The 22,183-nt window shown below is 39.7% G+C and overlaps 1 protein-coding gene across 2 annotated transcripts in view; it reads right to left on the bottom strand.

The window, feature by feature from the left end:
- CPNE4 (copine 4) overlaps positions 1-22,183 on the bottom strand; it is a 234,934-nt gene that overhangs the window by 16,321 nt on the left and 196,430 nt on the right. For both annotated transcript variants that reach the window (XM_064444130.1, XM_064444131.1), the window contains exon 12: positions 7,859-7,913. In XM_064444130.1, coding sequence (XP_064300200.1) covers positions 7,859-7,913 — 55 coding nt within the window. The remainder of the gene's footprint in view (positions 1-7,858; positions 7,914-22,183) is intronic.

Below are 22,183 nucleotides of genomic sequence, written 5' to 3'. Positions count from 1 at the left end.
CAAGAAGGGTGGTGATGCATGTTTATGTATTGCAGGCTGATTCTTCCAACACTGTGCCTCTTCAGTGATTTTATTTCTTCATTCCAAATGTATTTGAAATTATAGGTAAAGGAGCCTCACAATTCTTTTCCAGACCTATGAATACAGTATTTTATTCTCACATGCAAGCATGGGCTGGATGCTTTTGTTGCTATACCTCTTTCAGGATCACACTATGCAAACAATTTATGTGGTTCAGAGCTATGGCACCCAGGCTATTATTTAAGAAAAATGTAGACAATGGTTCAGGCCAATAAGAAAAGCCCAAGTCTAGTAAGTGTGCACAATGATCCAAAAAATAATACTGTCTGAGCAATGGTTGCTATCCGCCCTCATACATTGTCAACCTGATTCACCAAGAACAGTGTTAAAATGTATCCTGAAGGCAGGACAGGAAACACAATGAATGTGCAGAAGTATGGGGTTGATTCCTATGCTCTCTGAACAATATATCACAATTTAAACAAGATTTAAGTATAATGTGAAGGAGGGAAGTTCTTTGAGCAGCTCAGCGATGGTTCACCAACAGGAAATCATCACTCGAGGCAAGTCAACAGCAGTTGTTTTTAAAGCAGAGTGTCTCCATATGCTCAGAACTCATTCCCCACTCAGGTAAGTAAAACCAGCTGTTCTTCAACCTGCCCCTGTGCTGTCTCCCCTGTGGTGGCTGGAATTCAAAATGGTCCAAACCAGCAGAGACTTCAGGCACATGACATGTACTGAAAGCCTTACTGAACTTGGGCTACTACCTGATAGGACTCCATGGAAAGCCCACACATGTTAAAAGGCGGTTTGGATCAAACATTCAGTGCTTTTGTTTTCAAAACAGTGCAAGGTAATGAGCTTCCCTCCTTTTTTTTTTTTTAAATAAACATGCAACGGCTTTTGTGACTGAAAGGCTGGTGATAGAGGACCAAAAGCCGGTACACTAAATGGCACCTTTCTGATATTGAATGACACATCCCTTATACAGTCCCAGAACTGATAATCCCATGGGGAAAAGGAGAAAAAAGCGTGAACATCTTAAGATGCTGAAGACTGGGAAATCCTCGGGGGAAACAAGAAGACACTTGGCTGTTCAGAAGCAAGTATGTTTATATAATCTACTAGCATGGTTTGTGTGACAAACATTTCCTAACAGTCAGGAAATCCTGGAATATGTCAAGCCATGCAAACACAGAATGACTGCTTTACATTAGTACGTGGCACAGAGAACTTTGCAAAGAACTGCAGATCATCGTCTGTGGTGGAAGTCAGCCTCATGATAAGGAATGTCCTTACAGAATCGTGATTGTGTCACGGACCCTGGATTAAGTTTCAAACATGTAGCTGACCCTCTGCTCAGCCTTCCTCCTCTCTCTTAACATAGATCCATAAAATAAATCCATAAAAGGAAAGGAGAGAGAAGTTCTGGAGTGCAGAGGTGATTACGTGTGATCGGCCTGGCATTACCTGGGTTGCTGTATAAAACACCACTTAAGGCCTCTAAATAAGGACATTTACTTCCACTTGGCTATGTACTAATCTTTTCCCTCTGCAGGACTCCAGATAAATTATTTAGCAGATACCATCATGGATGTGGGATTATTAAAACACAGCTGTCCAGGAACTGCCTGCACCAGGAACATATTATTTCTTAGGTAATTTCTTCAAGGTTTTTAACAAGCAAAAAAAGTAGCTCTATCATACATCATGATGTAGATTACAACAACAGCATTTCTGAGGATACATCAACTAAATAAAAAGTCTAAAATATTTTTGCTAAGGCAGATTATAGTTATTTTTTTTACCAATGTACAGTGCCTCCATTACCCGCACATACACAGCGACAAGAACCTGCAGATAGAAAGGCAGTTGTCCACCACTGTGATGGTGCCCGTGAGACTCTTGCAAGAATCATAGCCATACTTCCGCATGCTTATGCCCAGTTTAGTAGAAAAGTCACCTTGATTTAATGTAGCAGGTAACATATTTCCCCTGTATTGGGATGTAATGAAATTCATCCTCATAGCGTGGTCCTTGCTAACTAGGTTTCTAATTAAGGCTGAAAGAAAAGGAGAATTTCCTAATCTGTGAGAATTTTTGAGGTTTAGAAAAAAAAAGTCTTCTGAACTCAGATAGAAAACTCAAAACACAAAAAAACCCCTAGCTTGGAATCTGACAAATAATAAAACCCCATAAAATAATAAAGCAAATTGCTGGAAAGCTTTTGGACTACACAAAGGCATTTTATTTAAGTTGTATCTAAACTCTATTTTGGCCAACACATTCTTTTAAACCCCTTTTGCTCTGAAACTTCAATTTTTTAAATAAAAAGCTTTGACTCAGAAGCCATGTTTTTCAGTCTTTTTGCAAATGTTGAATCCGAATGCCTCAATTCTGAAAATTAGTAATCTAGTTTTTCCCTCTCTAGATTGTTGAACTCATTTAAATTAACCTCCCTGTCCCAAATAGCTTCAGATTTCCAGAAACCTCTCTGGTGATGGTACTGGGACTACTTGACGAACAATCTGACAAATTCAGCCATGTTTAGGAACGCTTTCTTACTAATCTAGAGATTGTCAAAAATCCGTGAACAATAGATGCATACAAGCGTAAATGCTGAGATGCACAATGTTGAGCGCTTATCTGTGAATAAATTGAACACTATTAAGACACTGCCAGTCTGAAAATTAAATATGAATGCTTGCATATTTTGCAAAAGCTTGAGACACTAACAAATTTAAAAGCCATTGCTCAAAAGCTATTATTTTCAGAATGCTCATTAATCAAATAGTTTGGGAGCTGGACAGCTTTTGTCTCTGGCTAAGACCACATTGTAGACACTTCTGCTTGGCAAAGCTTGGCCATATATTTTCCTTTGTACTTGATTTTTGAGCATGCTGCCCAGTTTCCATGTCTAAATCCAGGTTATGTGTACAAGGTGACAAATTCTGTTTTTTCCCTTGGTCTGTTACATGTGCTTGTGTTGGTTCTTTTTTGTCAGGTTTGCATATATTTTTGCCCACAAGCTCCTGCAAAGTGTGAGAATCACAAAGACCACCACACTTTTCGAGTCCGTTACCTGTCCAGTGCACTAGACAGTGCAGGTTAGGGTCATAAAGATGCTGTACTGTTTCTGTTATTGCAGTAAGGTTCTCTCCAGCAGCTCTTCCCAGCATAAGCAATGAATGAAGCTCTCATTAAAAATGCAGAAATAACCAAGATTGTTTTAAAACAAACAGCAAGTTGTTTTGTACCTATTTAGGTGTCAGCCTGCAATTCTTTAGGAAAGAACACTCCATTATTGACAATACAGCTGTCATGAGGCTGACACAATTTTAATGTTCTTTTCAGTTTAGCAGTAAGTTTTGAGCTGCTGTGTGGTTCTTCAGCTCCTCTAAGCTCTGCCTGCTAAGAAATTAGTGCATGTGGTTCAGCTTTCTTTCCTCCTCTTCACTGTGACCTTTTGCAGCAGTGTTTGAGTCCATATTATCTGCCAACTCTTTACTTCACATCAGACTTTTCGGATATTTCTTCTCATTGTGAAAAAGACGTGATGGGTTGGAGACACTGCTGTGGAATAACCAGCATGTTCTGCAAGTATCATGTGTTAGAAACTCAGGTTGGGGATATTGCTTTCAGAGGTTTACTCAGATCAAGGAGCAGGGCAATGTGTTTGTCAGGCCATGGGGAAAAAAGATCATATTGCTGAATATTGGATGAAAGATCTCTAGACTGATGAGGAACGTTATAGATGGCATGTCTTGCTTCCTTCACTCCCACAAGATTACTTAAACACTAAGAAACTGCTGTTTTTCTGGTAACAGCTGAAGTGTTTCATTTGGAGCTGAAATGAGGGAAAATAAAGTCAGCATAACATTACGGTGTGCTCTTGAAATGGAAATTCTGCAGAAAACATATATAAAACCATGTTTTTAAAGGGGTTGACCCTCAAGAGATTAATAAAGCCTGCAGAGGTTGATGCTGACATTTTTCTGAAGTGCTAATGTAAAATGGGGCATGTATTTTTCCATGGGGAGTAATAGTTGGCATAGCAAACATTTCTTTTCTTGTAGTATGTAGAAGTATGTGAGGATGCTGGAATCTCACTAAATAGACAGGCGGATACTGCCCTTCAACACACCTCCCAGGCTATTGGCAGGAGATCAAGACAGTATGATACCAAGGCACTGGTCTGATCTAACACCACAAATGGACAGCTTCCTCCTGTGTGCTCTGGGTGCACCAAGGAAACATTAGCAAAAAAAATTTGAGTTTATGGCCAGCCTGAAAGCAGCAGCTTTCACTGGTCCTATGTAGCCATTGATCATTAACCAGAGACTTGTTCATCCGTGCTGAATAGTGAGTTACAGGCCTCATTCTTCTACAGTTTGTGACTGAGCATGACATAAATTAGACTTGAGCCACTGGATCCACCTACTTTGCGTGTGGTTTTTATCAGGCTGCTTACCTATGGCTTTCCCTCACTGTGTTATTGCCATGCATACATTGGTCAGCTTTCACTTAGACTTTAAGGAAGCTGTATAGTTTTAGTCACGTGGAGGCTCTCATGGTTACTTAGAAAGCCTTGGCAGTGGGAGCAATTTCTTCCACAGCCCTAGCAACTTCTTGTCTTCTGGAAGAAATAAAAGAGCAGCTGCTGGTGTGCAGAGACCAATGTGCTATGAGCGGGTTAGATCATCTCATTAAGACTGAAGATTTGAAAGCAGGCACCTTATATTAAAATGAAAAGCTGATTTATCCACATGATGGGGTCAGAACTTAGAACTTCTCATTGTGGTTCAACCTAAATTTGAAAATGTGAATTATTACAGTTATGACATTACTGTTCTTTAATAAAACAAAAGATATATATGACTTGTTACACCTTTGACTGGAAGGTTCAAAAGAAACTTTGAATAGCGTGAGATCTGCAGTGTTGCTGTGATGTCTATAGTGTTACCATATTTTTGCAGCAGAAGATAAGAAGTTAAGGGAGACAAGTTGGGAGCACTTTTTTCTACAGACTTTGCCACTTTAATTATATCAGTTTCTTCACTGTTTCCTATGCATCATGGCTATGTTGCACATCAAACACTAATCATTGTTGGCTCTGAATTAACTTTATGATACCAGTGTCCACTGAATCACTGAAGGATTTTCAGGTTTATTGGTCTTGACTTATTAATGCATCACAATGAGGCTGACTCTTCACTCTCCTAGAGGGTGTATCTTTCAATTTAGAAGTGCAGCCAAAGCCAAGTGCTGACACAGTTTATTTTAAGACAGATACTTGTATGGACTGTGTAGAGTATCGCAGGGATGGTCTGAACAATAGCGCAGATGACTGTTAATTCCTAATCCAGTTCCAGTTGGATGTGCCCATGATAGACACCACGCTAATTATGGTCCCCATCTGTTGCACAGAAGGGCTAGTCCCCCAGCAACACGGTTATTCTCTTCTTCAAAGTTTTATTACATTGGTAAGCTGATGTCATGTCATTTTGCCTTTGCAATTTTCTGTCACAATTTTCCATAGTGGATATTAAAGATGTTGTTCTGGCTCTCACTTGCATCTTCATTTTGTTTTTTGGGGGGCCTTTTTTTGTTTACTCACACATGTAATCTACAAGCAAGTAGCCCCATCCCATCTTCCTAAGTTTACCCTTACTTTTCCTGAGCTTCTCAAAATCTGAAGGTCCTGACTCATCCATTTTCTTGTCTGAGAGGTTAGTAACATACAGACTCTTCTGTGCAGCTCATGCTATTGGGCAAGACCCTTCATCCATGCACGGGCTATTAAGTTCAATGCAAGCCTCTGACTTGCTTAAGAGTACTTCTCAGGAAATTATCCAAACATCAGTTCTGCCAAAGCAGAAAATCAATTGGTGTTGGTGATTGTAGGAATTTCTGGTTACAAAGTCCTCCTGAAATCACTTTCTGGCAAGACATGTTTTTCAGCTGACATCTGAGATATGCTCTCACAATCAGGTGAAGAGGCTGTTGCTTGGGACTACAAAACTGTTACGTTGCTACTATGCTCATCTGTCCTGAGGCATCAATGCCACCAGCTGATTATTTTGGCTGAGAAAGAAGCAGTCCTGTACTGTGAATTGTGCTTTACTGCCATTGCCAGCAAACCAGGGAAAAGGCTTCATCTGGCACAGTAACATCTTCCTTCAAGCAGTCCTTTGGTAAGTACGGTTCTCTGCAGCTGAAGGAATTGTAAGTTTTCCCCCATGCAATGATGGACATAGATAGTGGAACAACCAGCACCTGGCACACCACCAGGCTGGTACGTTTGTTTAGGACAATCACAGTAGTACATGGCATTGTCAGTGATGGCCAGTACTAGGCCAGAGCAGTCTGGTTGTGATCAACTCACCCAGTCAACGCTGCTGTATAGCCACGGGTAGGGAGGCACATAACCATGGCAAAGGGATGAACATTTGAGAAGTAGCTACTGTGGATCACTAAGGTGTCTGGTGGTGGAGGCTGCCCAGCATGGTTATTCTCTAAAGCACTCCCCCGTATATAGCAGAGATGGTTGTCAGCTGTTGCAGCTGGAACAGACACAAAGTTCTGTGTGCATTTGCTAGATTAAAATCTGTATCAAAGTTCTGGGAGCTGTCTCTGATTTTGGAAAGCATTAACACTGGTGTTACTTTTCAGGAACAGAGCACTGTGAAACCGCTTGTCGGGCACAGTTCACTTTTTTATAGCAGTGCTTTTTAGCCTAGAAGCCAATGTTGTTAAGACAGACGTTGACTTACCTTAGAGACCCGTTTGCAAGACACTTATCAAATTTGCAGTATATCACTACTGTTATTATGCAGGTCTCAAACCTACAAGCCACGAGGAACACACTGGTACTTTTTTTAAATCTGCTGATCCATGCTTCATAATGCTGAGTGACACACGATCCTCCGCACAGAACTATTGCCACCTGGCCAGTGTTCACCTCCCTCTCAGCCACAGCTGAGAAACAACCCAGAGCAGGGGACATGGGGATATTGGATGAAGTCTGCATGATCAGAAATACAGTGCTGCTCTTTCCCAGATAGTATCTGAGTTGCAGAATCCCCAGCTAGTTTTTGGTTACTTATTGGTGCAGAACTACTATTCTGCCCACACTACCTCTGCATGTGCAACACAGGATTTGAATTTCTGCCTATTTCTTCTTAGGCCTTTCTCTGTTGGATGCTCCTTCTTTTACTCTGCTGTCTTCACTCCAGCCCTTCCAGACTACATATTTATGCTCACAACCACACCATCACCGTGGATCACTCTCATTTTGTTTTGTTTATAAATACTACTTCTCTCTAGCATGGATACATGCGCTTATATTTATCTTCCTGGTACTGAAGGTGTCCATTGTGACACAGAAATTTGCCACAAAGCAAAACTCTTCTAGGGTCTTTATTTTCAGGAAGATGTTCAATCTCATCATCATATAGCATAGACACTAGGCCACTCACTGAACCACATCTTCCAAAAATGGGTTCTATCAAACCAGGACTCAAAAGCTTCAAAATATGCTTGGCAAGTGTTGTTCAAAAATTCAGTTCTCCTCCTACTGGACTGTTCTCTTACTAGACCAGCATCCATTAACAAAGCTTAGCCAATACCATTAAATATTTTGGGTGCAACACTGCTATTTTAGGTCTAACCTTGAGTTCCGGTTTTAGTGAGGTTATCACTGGATGAGAAAGACAGATGAAAGAAAACAAGCAGTAGGAATTGATCCTCACAACCCTTGCCCTGCACTGAACCATTCTCCCTTGTTTTGTGCCTCACAAACCAAGGAAACTAAAAAATGGTTTTTTTATGCACCTACTTTGTATTCTGGGGGTATTCTTGCTCCAAATCCAAAGGCTGGGAACATTTTGTCACTGGAAAAGAATAAAAAAAAGAAGCGTTTCCACAGAGAAATGCATTTTGTTACAATAAGCATTTATTCTTCTGTAAGCATTCATCAAAAATGCAAAGCAGTGCAACAGTACAGAAAAGGCTTCTAGGTCAAGAGTGTTGCATGGCAGACTGAAAGCGTATCAGATTAGAGAAGGAGGGGTGTGTGCTGACCAGGCGGAGAGTATGGGAGAGTATATGGGAGATTTTTCAGATGAACCCCTAGTATTTTTGGGAAGTTAAAATCATTTGGAGAATACTGAGGAATCAAGATATCTTGCACTTCTCCCACAAATGCAGTATCTGGTCTGTATTACCCACTCTTTTGTACTATATGGCGGCAGCATAAGGGTAGTTGTCTTAACAGCCTGTAATAACATTTATTTCATATAAATAGGGATGTGCTCCCCCTGTTCATAAAATGGGTGTAGTGAAGAGATGAGTCTGAAATTAAAAGTGTTTGTAAATTATGGTTCTTACGCTTGTCCAGGTGCTAAAGAGGCTTCCTAAAATATCCAAAAAGGGGCAGCTTCACACCCCCAAACCTGCAGGTTCTGTAAAGCTTTCCACCTGCATCATTAGTAGTCCCACTAAAACATAAGATTATTTTAATTAGGCAGAGGTTGACTCATAACCTAGCAAATGCTGTGGCATGGTCAATTTGCTTTCAAACACTACATTGAGGTTGTTCTTCCCCACTTAGATCTTTAGAGACAAAAATTCCTGATTCAGAGGACCTGGAAAGTTCAAGGCTGTTAATACCCTTCCAGAAACACAATAATGTCTCACACAGCCCACGTGCTGTCAAGCTGCCTCTTCCCAGATGGCAAAGTGGAAAACAACAAGCTGTAAGGAATGTCTCGTCCCTGAGTCAGCAAAGCACTTGATCACACACTTGAGGTTAACAAATCACCCAAACATATGCTTAACTCTAAACATACCCTGTAGCCCTGGTGAAGTCACTGAACTGTACTCCACTGCTCTGGTGAATCAAACCCTCATAGGTTTATCCGATTCTGCTTACAGGGTTCCAAGGCCCTTGGAAAAGTTGAGTTCCTACTACCATTATTGGCACTTTCAAAAATTCCCAAGAGAGGCCAGAAGATTCAATTTTCTTTGTGTAGTTCAAGACATTACCACTCCAAGTATCAAGTGAATAATTCGCTTCCCAGACATACTCAAGAAAGATAATAGCACCCATTAAATTTGCTGTCTGGCATAGGCTGTGGAAAGCACCATGATAATTCTGATATAAGCTGAAGAAAAATGGAAGGGTTTAAAAGAAAGCAGAAATAAGTGCCCCACCTGAAGTTAGATTTGCCACCATGGATAGAGAAATAATCACGAGATCATTGGGAAGCAGTGATGACTGTCATCTGATAGCTTAGCTCTCACAATTGTTGTTCTGCTATGAAATTTAGTTGCCACATAAATCTTGGTAGCACAGTTCTGTTTACCATATGCTACACTGTGCGACAATGGATCTTGGAAAGGAAGACTAACGTCATTTACATGTTAATGAAATACTTTTTCCAAAAGATGTCAGAAACGAAGTAGCTGCTGACATTTGGTGCTAACCACCTGCTGATAGCCTTCTCTTTGATTAAACACTTCTGGAAGCGGGGAAGCCCTTATAAATAGATGCAGAGAATTCAAGCACACACTTAGAAGGCAAGAAATAAAAAGCTATTAGAAAAGAGTCTGAGGGGAGAAAAATATCTTGGTTTACATCAATGATTAAGCATGGTTGGATTAGAAAATCAAACCCTGTGGAGCTGCAAGTTAATTGATTTAGGGCAAGAACAAACAAAGACTAAAAAGGAATTTTACTTAGGTAGAACATAAGTGTCTAAGTTCAATAAAGCAATCCAAAAAGCTGATGTTGGCAGCAATTACCCAACCTGGGAGATGCCTAAACCCATACAGTGCCTGCATTTGTACTGCAATGTTTCTCAAATGTAAACAAGTGTAGGCACTCTTGTATCTGCAGCTCCATCTTCTGCTCTGCAGCAGTTCAGAGTCAGCACGAAGTGATACCTCCAGTAGCCTGAATTCTCCTCCTGGTGGCCAGACTTCCACATTCCCAGTCACACAGTGGCACAGCCCCCAGTGTTATTCTGCACCCAGAATACCCTACCACCACATTCAGGACACCTGCCTTTATATCTGAATCTCCCATATCTCCTTTTTGAGCAAGCGGTAGTTACTGCTACTATTGCCTTGTGAAAGAGTAAGGCTTGATCATGTACACCCTCAAGATGGGATTCCATGTAGCTGCTTTTTAGAGGGAAGTGCATGAACTCTAGAGAGGATGGGTATCCTGGGGTCTACTCCTGTGCTTAGTACTTTCTCTTGCCTCAGAATAGCTCCACACTCTCCTTAGGAAGCTCCTAATTTTCCAGAATTTAGGTACATACTTCTGGTATTCTGATTCAAGCTGCTGGGACACAGGAATTAACTTTCCAGTGCTCTCAAAGCTTGATCTTTACGGTAAGAACCTTTTGATTATCACTCGTGACATTCCTTGCATACAAAAGATGATCATGTTATTCCCCGACCACACCTCAAAATTTGTTGCTGACAGCTTTCAGAATAAAATAAAATTTTAATGTAAGCAATACTTTTCCTCCTATCACACAAAACAAGGTGTTTAGCTAATATAAAGTTCTCACTTTTTAGTAAGCATGCAGTTTAATGGCTTAGTGATATTTTTACAAAGTAACCCTCTCTAGCCTTCCCATCCACCCTCACTTTGTCATATGAGAAAAAACCCAGAAGCCTAGCCTGCTGCCCTTTTTCTGCTTATCCTGCGCTACTGAGACACAGCAGGGAAAAAAGTGACCCAGAAGGGCAGCCAAAGGTTCTCGTGCTTCCAGGATAATCCCTTATGGTATAGAGGCATGACAGAGCTGCTCTACTAGACCCTGGGCTATAGCAGCAGCTTGCAGCAGAAAGCAGAACAGCTTCCCAGCTTCTGTAAGCTGGGTCAAGGGTTAGGCCATCCAGGGACTGAAACTGCAGTCAGAAGATGAAAAGAAGGTTTCCCCCTGCCTCAAGGGTGAATTGCATGCATCAGAGACTCCAGCCCTGTTTCCTAACCTGGCATTTCAGTAGGAAAGGGATCTGCTCTAACGACTTTTTTCTTCCTTTGTAATTTAAACTCACTCCAGAGAAGAAAAGTGAGAACTAGTTTTCTTTTCCTTTGTGTTGCTTGCTCAGACATTTGAGCTTTATTTGTACCAGAAAATAGGCTTGGGATCCTGGCTGAAGCACTGGGTCATGGTCTGTTAGCACCCTCCCTGGCATAGTGCTGGCCCCTGCCAACAGCAGCCCCCAGAAACTTCCCCAGGATGGTGCTGGGGACAGCTGTGCCTGAGATGGCTCCCAAATGGCAGTTCAGGCATCACCAGTTTGTGCTGGGAGGAAGAAAGCTGAGACACAAGGACATGGGCAGTGTCATGTCCTTGGCCTAAGGCCACGATAGGATCTTTGACTTGTTTTGTTTAGACCTAGCCAGAGAGGCCTTGGCACATGAAAGGAAACTGCCTGCACTGTCCTGCTGAAGACAGATTGCTAAAGGGACAGGAAAGAAACACAGAAGTGGAAAACCAAGCTTTTTCTGTAAAACCTGAAATTTACAAAATCAAGCAAAAAAAAGAGGATTGTGGCTTGGCATGATCTTTACAAAATTACTCCATCACATCTACTTCACATTTTATATTGTTCTTTGTTTTACATAGGTTCCCTTGAAAATTAAAACTTGGCATAATTTTCAAAAAGCTGAAGTACTTGAAGAGAAGATCAAGAAACCAAAAGCACTGGACTTTGACTTTTACCTGGTTATATAAGGGCCATGAGTAGTCAGATAAGCATAGATGTATATGGCTTCTGGTACTTTTTCCAGTCAAACAGGCATATATTACTGAAAGATACCAAAAACTGAGCAGATCTAGGTTATACCCTAAAGGTAAAATCAGGGAGAGCATTCAGGTTCAGTGTTCAGTGTTCAGATTGGTAAATGTAAATTAATGCACACAGAAAGGAATTGTCAGGACTCCAAGACTGCATGCAGTCTTCTGAACAGAAATACAACCAGTTAGAGAAAAGTCCCTCGGTAACCTCAGCTGTAACATAATGCATAGCAGAAAATAAATTCTGACAATCTCACAGAGTATCATTTTGGAACAACACTCAGTTTTAGTCAACCGTCCTTCAAGCTATCTAGTGGACACAGAGGAAGTGCAATCACAAATCAATACATTAATAGGGGCAGAGACGAGAGGGATTTCAGTGAGCTGTACTGCACAGACAGGAAAAGAGATGAATAGAAGAAATAGTAAATTTTTGTAAATTGTGATACAGATAATGATACCTTTACTGGAGGGTAAGAAATATGTTTAAAATAAAGATGCGGAGGCAAAATAAAGAACATTTCACAATCTTGTCTCATTAACCACTGGTGCCCCCTGACATGTGGTATCATCGAAACCTGGAGTTCAGCTTTATTCTGAGAAGGATTTGCTATTCCTAGGAGGAGAATTCAGATAAAACTCTTCCACCGGGTGAAATTAATTACTCAGCCATTAGAGAGTCATTTGCAACATCCTCTGAAGCTGCTGGCATAGACAATGCTGGAGACAGAGCTAGATATTCACCAGTGTGGCAATACTTGTATTCAGAAAGGAAAACAAGAGCTGCCAGGACTATGACGTCTGAAATTAGTTCCTTTTTAAAATCTAAATTGGGAATCTAAGTTCTTAATTGTATGGAGTAAATGTAGGGGGGGAAAAGACCTGAGTCATTCTATATGGCATTTATTCATTCTGAAAGATGAACTTCTAGCTAGCCACTCACACAGGTTGTTTGGGACTTATTTTACTGGGGCTCGTGAAAGCCCTTTTGTATGTAGCTACAGATGTACCTACCTGTAAGCTCCTGAAGTCAATGCAGCAATTTGTATGGATGCCACTGAACTGACCTTGGAGAGCATAGCATGAAATCCTGCTTCCTTTATGCTGGAGCAACACAGAAGCAGTAGTGGTACTAATGATGCAGTGAGCAGGGGGAAAAGAAAGAAACATGGGACCGGGGGGCAGGGAGGGGGAAGAAACACTAAGAACCCATATTTGGTTTCACATGACCAAGAATCTTAAATTTACAGCTCTTTGAAATTGTTGCAAGGAATATGACTGACTAGGATCCCTGGATATTAAGATGTCACTTGTAATTTTGGTTTTGGGTCAGATCAGAATTAGCAGGGAGTTACTTTTAAAGTACTATGCTGGATGCAGCAAAATCAATTACTGTGCCTTTCATTTTCAATTCCAATCTTATAAGAATAAACTGTGAATCTGCTCTGCTCTACATACTTTTCCTGTAATAAAATCAGGTATTTTTCCTCTGTTGGAACAAAGTTTCAAACTGCAAAAATAAAAAGGGGGTGTCTGTTACACATGTAATTGAAAAAAGTGAATGTGAAGAGGGGGAGAAGGAAGGGGATGGGGCAAGGGGAGAGGAAGAGGGAAAGGAGAGAGGGGAAGGGAAAGGAAAAGAAAAAGGAGAGAACAGTAAATGCCACCAACAAAATAGAGTCATCTCTAAACTCAATTAAAATTGTAATCTTTCATGTTCAAGGAGTGAACTAGAAGAATATGAGCTGAACTGTTTCTTTTCTAAAGCATATGAATGAATCATGTTCCTGAGTATATTATTTAGGACTTATCTGAGAAGGGCTTGATGCCAGTAAATTCTGAGTCATAACAGCTTACAGGGATTAACAGCAGTTCCAAAGAAAATACAGAAATCATCTGAAATATTTAAACATTTTCAGTTCCTGCTTTGCAAGCACAGCTAGGTAAATAAAGGACATGATCTGTGTGATGGAATAGGGCTAAATAAAACCATTATGTGGAAAGGACCAGAGCCCATCCACTTCACCCCTTGCAGTCTTGCGCAGCCACCTTTGCTCCCCCAGGATGGGCCAGGGGTAGAGCCGGGCTGTGGTCCAGCTCTCCACCTGCCCCAGTCAGAAAGAGTCAGAAAGACTGCAAGAGTTCAGCAGCAGCAGCGTTTTCTCCCCCTAATCTGTACTCTTCTCTGGGGAACCACTACGCTGTCACCACATATTAACTGTGCGGTTGTGCCTGGCTCGATACAACCACATCTCTGGTTTTGGCCAGGTTACCGCGTGTTTAATCAAACCTGCACTGTACCTAACAAGGTTTGGCATCCAGTCCACAATGCACAGTGATTTTTAATGGAGCAGCAGGAATGAACTGATTATCATACATCTTGGTTACAAAAGAGAGGTGGGAGCATGCAAATCAATGGTAAATCACTGCAACAGCTACATTTTTTGGTCTGTTGCAGAGATGCTACACAATTATGCAAAATCCTGACATTAAGATTCATTCACTATCTTTAATTACAGCTTTTAGTCACCTTTGGGGAGCTGGATTCTGCTGAATACTGAGAAACAGATATTGTCATGTAATTGGGTTTCAAGAATATGAGGGAATGCCGGTCTCACCTGCGGGGGAAATAATTAATGAAGCAGGGGAATATAAATTCCCTGAAGCTAAGCACTGAAAAGCATCAACTCATGAAATAACTATCAAAGCCAAATCCAGGTACAATGGATTTAAACTTCCCCTTGTTAACATTAAAAGAATTGCAAAAGGAGCTCTGCAGGGTAAAAATATCAAGTGAACTCGGAGATTCCTAGACTGGGGAAAGGTAAATACCCACAGAAAAAAAAAGTCATCGGAGCTTGGGGGAGGAGTAGGTTAAGCAAAATGAAATGGCAGTGAGATGTATCACTTGCTAGAAGGCTAGCCTAATAAAATGGCATACTCAGGAAGGTGAGGCAAGATGTCAAGCTTCCCTGCAAGATGACAAATAAATTGCAATGACCTGATTTATGCCAACATGAATGACCCAATTCAGTAAAATGTATCTCAAAAAAGAAATGGGACTTTAAAGCTGGGAATAAACTAGGGAAGGGAATGCTGCAAGAGGCTACAGCAAGTTATATTTAATTTCTCAGCCAGGCAGTTTCCAGAAAGTCCTATGTGTTTTAAGGGGTTTCATATATGTCCCTGTACCTTCCAAAATGTTAACTCTATAGTGAATTGGCATATCTGTGGGATCATATATGTAAAACTGTACCATCACTGAAAAGGTCATTCTCACACAGTCTGTAATCTCAGATGTTTAAAACCTGATATGACTTGAAGATGACACTGCAGGCAGCTGGCTGAATTCCATCACGCAAGGTGCAGATCGTGAAGAACCCCAAAGCGAACAGTGGCGGGGCCCTGCCCTCTTGAAACACAAGTGTGGTTTTCAATTTTCAGGGTGTACTGCACAAAGCAACCTCAAGAACAAAAGCTTTGCTACGTATGCACATAATTTTGTCTGTTTTTTACAAATTACAGTGGAAAGGGTTGGTCAGAGACCTTCCTTTGCAATAATTTTCTATCAGAAAATATCTATCTCTATGGGATAGATAAGAAGAGGGGGGATACAGGCAAGAGAGGAATAGAGGACTGCATTGGCATATGTATGCAGGGACATGTTGGGAGAGGAATATCGCATCAAATGCTCTCAAGATACAAATGAGGTTTCTAGGATGAGCAGGATAAAACCGTTACAGAGATTATGTTGTGATTTAATGTGACCAAATGAGCTGTTGATGTAATTTTACCAAAATCAAAATGACATTAAGTCAAAATGAAGAACACTATGAAAACAAGTTAGAGTAAAATTGTAAGTGAAACATACTGATGACTAGACATTCAGCTAGGCATCACTGAATATGCAGGAGGAAATGGGATACTACCTTCCGTTCATCTGCTGATTTGGAATCTCTGATCAACGTTAATTTCACTATAATTCGGAGGGGATAGTAACATAGTAAATGGAACCTAATTCTCGAGAATTGCCTAGCTTTAACTGAGAGCAATTTGACCTACAAACATCCTGTTAAGGTCAACTCAGGCAAAAGGTGTCCACTTTCTGTAAAGGAGGAAACTTGCATGAGAAGATTTAGAACATGATGTTCATTTATGGATGGACAGGTTTCCACATGGGAATAATTTGCTTCTCAGCTATATGCTAATATAATGGAGTGGATGACTAGAATAGTTACATCCTTAACAATACAAGGAGGAAAGTCATGCTTCTGAAATTGTGGAAATGGTTGCATTGAATAAAGATGTATCAGATCAGTATCAGGTGACATCAGTGAAAATAGCAAGATAAATTGCTACCTCCTTTATTTATGCTTATGTACTTATTAATACTTATTTATTTACACATATGTCTAGTCTCTACAGCAGTAGGTGGTATGCAATTTCACATAAAGTTTGTATGGTTTTATACTTCAAGTCATTTTCCTCAGAAGGAAATGCTGACAGAGAAATCCCAATGCTACCAGTCTGCACAGTCCTGAAGAAGTGTCAACTACTGCACAGAACAAAGACCTTCCTCAGAGGAGATTTCAAGATGTATTGAAAAATAGTAAAGACTGCCGAGAAAAGCCCTGTAGAAGGTTCAGATTTTGATATATCTACCAGCTGACAGAATGCAGCAGAAGTCTCTGAAAAGCACGGGGAGGAAGCAGTTGTTTTGCTAAGAAACTTGGAAGGGACCCTTTGTGACTGATACACTGACATAGGAACTGAGTTCCTGGAAGAAGAGGCAGCGTAAAGAAGACACAAAGATAAAAACTTGGTAAGGGAAAAGGCAGAACTGTAAGAATTGACAGTATCTGCCCAGATAAAAGGCATGCAGATATATACATACAGACACACACATATAAATGTATGTATGTACACATGCAAAAGAAACTGTTACGAAGTCACGTTCCCAACACAGTTGTTGGGAACTAGTACTAGTACTAGACTAATTCTCCTATACTATTCTTGGGATAAAAAGTGGTGATTATAGAAGTCCCTGTGTGGCAGCAGTCTGCAAATACAGGTTCTGCAAAGGCAAATACTAAATATGTGTATGTATATATTAAGTAATTGTGCCAGCCTAGGTCCTCAACAGTTAGATCCAAGGATTTTCAATCCAGTTTGGTGATTAAAAGTATTAGCAGTTCCTTTTTCCCACTGCAGTTCTAGTCCTGGGTTATCCAAACACTTCAGAGTATGTTTACCCACACCTGAGCTCACTGGTCAGCATAAGCTACAAGTTTTCCTGTACAGGTTACTGTTTTTCTATTTTTCTTCTGTTGTATGTCTATGCAAATTTGGTCCTATTAAAGCACTAAATAAAAAGATTCATGTCTTTTCCCCCATGGTTTTTAAACTTTTTTAGATATGCTAATCAGCTTTTTTGCTTAACAGGCTCCAGAAAGGTTGTTTCTGTAATTAAAGTGATAAAGAAAGATGCTTAATAATTAAACATATATTTATTTATTGATCTGCATGGGTAGATTAAATTTTAACATCTATAGCTCTGCATAGGGATTTAATGAACTATTTAATGTTGCATATAGTGCTAGTTATTCTAAGCATCATTCTTTCACCCCTGATTTAATGAACTACTATCAAAGCAAGTTTCTGCTTTTCTCCTTGTGTCTGGCAAAATTACCGAAGGTATTTAATTCAGATCCCTCCAGTCAAGGTAACTCTCTGAGTCTTGCCCCACAAACCCAGACATAGTTTCAGGATGAAGGACCTGTTAAGTAATTCCTGGGGTGAGGCCCTGATTAATAAAGCAGAATGCAAGGTGTAAACTCTGGGATCTCTTCTCCACTTAAAAGCCTCAATCCAAACCACAGCATTTAGGTACGTACTGATCTTTGTATTTGGGAATCGCACTGATTTATGTATGACTTCCATAACATGTACTGCTTTATAAATACCTTGTGCTCTTTCTCCTCCCTAACTGCCCTCTGCTGGGTACCTCAGGAAATGTGTTTCTGGGACAGATGGACCTTTCATCTGACTTAGTTTTTTCTTAGATCTAAGCTGAAAGGGATGTGCTGGACTAGGAACCCTGGTCTTTTTATTTTCTCCTTTAATTTTTTCCTTTCTTAATTTTCAAGTGCACTTTACTGCATAAGGGAAGGAAGGTTTTATATACGGTTTTCAATCAGAATGAACACAATTGCTCAGCCCTAAAATACTGAAGAAGAAATCATAAAGAGGAATTTCTGCATCTAGTCAGCTACTGCTGCAATGCTAATGTTGAAACTCAGACTGACTTCAGGACTTGTATCTTTTTTGTGGATTGTGGCCCAGTTTTTAAATTTTCACTCTTAAGTATTTTACAGAGCTAATTACAGAAGTAATTTCTGCACTTTGCAGGAATAATGTACTCTTTGCTCATTAGCGGCCTTCAGGGAGGTTGCTAGACAAGTGTGTTTTACACAAGCAGTTTATTTGTTAACATATGATCTCAGTGTGAATGTCAGTTTTAAGGAGCTACTTGAGTATTTAGAATTAAGGAGGCTATTTGCCTAAATGAAAAAGAACATTAGTGTCAGGAAACAGAATTTATCTTCCATGTGTTTCAAGGGCTCTTGGAAATTAAAAAAAAGTCTGCAGTATCTTTAAGAGTGAATAAAAAGGCAGAGATTTAAAATAATTAAGAACTGATTTTTGAAATAGATTTTGAATACAAATAATATGAAGACCAATTTTATGACATCATTTTACAAAACTATGGAATCATGAATTGGGTGCATAGATAGAATGGGGGTGGCCCATCAAAAATGGGAACTTCCACAAATATCCAATGCAACAAATGCTTAAAAGTATTTGATAAGACACATTTAACCTTTGTCTTTTTCAAGGTATGAGTATTGATTTGACCACACAAAAGCTGATTCTTACATATGTTTGTGAGCACTTTTTATTAATCCAGTGAAAAACTCTGAATGTATGCACAAATATAAAACTATGTAAAAATTAATCATAAAGATCATCCAGGTAGCTGGGAGGCACTGAGCATTTGGGTGTGGGGCGAACAAGTAAGAAGAAAGCTCAAATTCAGTAAAACTCTTAACTCCGTCTGAGTACCATCCATATTTTGCATAATACTTCGGTGTTTGCTTGAGTCAGACTGAATTCAGTGGGATCAGATAATAAGCTCTAGTGTCTTGCTGAATCAGAACAGAGGTTTTAATGCAAAGATAAATCTTTAATGTAACACAATGAGATTCTTAATAAGCAGAAGAGAAAGGAAAGCTACTAACTGCAGAAATCAGATTTCAAACTGAGGAGCAGATTTGCAAGTCCTGCCATGGCCTTCACTCACCAATAAAACCTGTAACAATGTAAGCTCATTTAGGAGTGATCTCAGCCTTTAGCACTGTGTGCATGTAACAGCATTTATCCTTACAAACAAGATATTTACATTCCCATTCCAGCCCTTTTTCCTTTGTGAGAGACAGCAATCACTGCAGAATGAAAGATGAGCTACACTCATTGCTAGCTGGTTGTATTTCAGCACTAGTAAAACAAATCATTAAGATCAAAGGACCAGCCATTTTAATAAACTGCGTGAACTGTTATTATTGTGACTTACGGCTTTGCTCTGCAGAGAGGGAAGCTATAAAACAGCCTAAAAGAGAAATAATTTTTTTTACTGCATGGTTAAGTGTTAACCATACATATTATATATATGTAAGTATATATAATACTGATATATTATATGCATACCTATATTTATACACACATGAGTAAAACTCTAGTTGTATATACATATATATATATATTTGTGTGTGTCTAGGTATGTTGCTTTAGGTGCTTACATGAGAGATTCATAGCACACCTGCACCTATCTTGGGAAAAGTACTTGTTTTAACTATAGATACTAGTTTTTGCAGATGTTTCCAGATTATAATAATGGAAACAGACGTGTCAATGTTCATGTATATGTGCTGAGGGCACATCCCAGTACTATTTGGGTGCCGGTTCTCACTTACACAAGGCAGCTGTGTTGCGCTGTGTGGCTTGCAGGCATGGTGTCCCTGCCGTTATTCAAATGGCACATTCTCCTGCAGAGCACCGGAGCTCCTCCCTGTCCACGTGCCTCAGGTTTTTTTTGATGGAAGCCAGGATGTGTGAAGGGGAAGGGAGAAGAGGTAGGGCACATCCTGACTTGCAGTCAGGACATGGCCAGACCTTATGCTGGGGCACAGGGGAAAGGAAACATTCCCTGATTTCCCAGTTTAGCCATAAGCTTCTCTGGCTTACAGAGCAGTGTTGTTCCATGCTGAGCAGGGGACAGTTTTGTGACACAAATGAAAAGTATTTAGGGAACAGTTGCCATGGAGAACAGGACATGTTCGAAATTATTACTATATAACTTAAAAAGTTTCATGGCTTTTAAAGGATTGTGGTTCACAGGTATGATATTTCAACTGATGAATGAATTTGTCTTTCCTTATATCTGCATTTTCAACCAGTAAAGACACCTGCCATCTATCCTTTGAAAATAGCATTCTCTTGAAGGGGTCTCTACTAGGCTCCAAAACAAAAGGGTGGCCAAAAACACTGTTCAGAGTTGGTGAAGGTTAGAAGTAGTGCACAGAGAGCTCATTCGCCTTAAGTACACTTCCTGACTCATTGTTCAAAACATGTAGAGGGAATATACACACATTTGGTAGTGATCAACTGATTTTTTGAGGATACTGGCTAGGCTGATATTGCTGGTTATCAGAAACCACTTGATTTGACTTCTGATCCAGAGAACTCAATGCTGAAATTACTGAGGTAAAGAATAATGATGGACTCAGGTCCTTTTAATATTAAAAACTTCAGTGCCCAATGATTTTTCATCATTTTCATTGGTTTCCCTATGCTACAAAAAGGTGGAGTAGACTTGCTCAATTTGAAGGTAAAATTATGCCAATGCTATAATTCTTTATATAAGAGAAAGCTTATGAAATTGTTCAAATGGAAATATATATTTCTCACTTACTGCTTCATGAGGTCATCTTTAAACATTCATGAGTCATTTATCTTAAAATAAATTCTTCTCTGTTGAGCTGGCTGCTTATTTTACCAAAAGATTTCAATAATAAGTTTTTAATATGTTTTCCCCTTTCCAGTATTTCAAACTACATTTTAGAGCTTAATTCCTTAAAACTAATGAATGCTTCTCCTTTATGATCCATTGCTGCTGTTGCTTAGCCACTGATTATATCACACACAAACGTTATCTTCTGTCTTATGACAAATGTTGTTAAAGCCTGAAACAATTCCACCATATAGTTAAAGTATTAAGTCTTTTGTGCAGGTGAACAACTCTTCCATTTCCTATACCATTATCAGATTGGCCTATTCCTACAGGAGTGCAGCATTTCTACAATCAGGATAATAATCAAAGTCTATTTCTCATTCTGTGAATATTGCTGATAAAAGAATTAATCTTATTCTTTCACGCTTAACTACGCAGAACAGTGCTATTCATTTAACTGTTTCAAGAATCTCTGAACCATACAGATAAATGGGCTTTTGGATGAACAGGGATTATTCCACTGTTTCAAGGGATGTGAGGCAGCACTTAATTTAGAGCATTAATTACTTAGGGATACATTATGTGAGGCTGATATGTACAGAAACCTAGATTATGAGAAGATTTGGCTTGATCAACAGAACTAGAGTACATAAAAGAACATTTTGGCTTTTGAGTATAGTATCTCTATATATTACTTGCCAATCCAATTCCTCCCAAATTACAAATAAATTTGAATGTCTCTAATTACAGAAGTATTTTAAGTAATAGCCATAGGTGCTTCCCCCCCCCCAGTATAAAAAAAGCTGTCTTTTGGTATATAAGTGTAGCAAAAGTACTTAGCATTCAACAGCTGTGATACTAGAATGCAAAAAGCATTGCAAACAACAGAGTTTTCTTTATACCAACTATTCTTTCATTTGATGTAAATACATAATCCTGAGACGCAATGAAAACTGCTTCATTTTCTGTGGTTTGGATTGAAATAATCCAGTTCTGCCTATTAGAGATAATTGCTGGGTACAAACTATAAAATTTCAGGTAAGAGCACTGCCCTCTTTGTGGGCTTATATTTTAATCGTATTAAAGACATGCCCCTATGCAAATGATGACACTGGCTCTAAACAGCCCTTAGGTTCAGCGGGTCCAACTCTTCACTTCTGCCTGATCTTAACCTGGAAACAGAAATCCTACTCCAGTATTTGAAGCACAACTGGGATCACTAGAGCAATTATGGATCTGTGCCACATTTTTTATTTTTAACTGAATTTGAAACTCT

Source organism: Phalacrocorax carbo, chromosome 2 (assembly GCF_963921805.1).
Source record: "Phalacrocorax carbo chromosome 2, bPhaCar2.1, whole genome shotgun sequence".
NCBI lineage: Eukaryota > Metazoa > Chordata > Aves > Suliformes > Phalacrocoracidae > Phalacrocorax > Phalacrocorax carbo.
The sequence above is the reverse complement of the archived record's forward strand: the minus strand, read 5'-3'. Positions and strand labels throughout refer to the sequence as shown.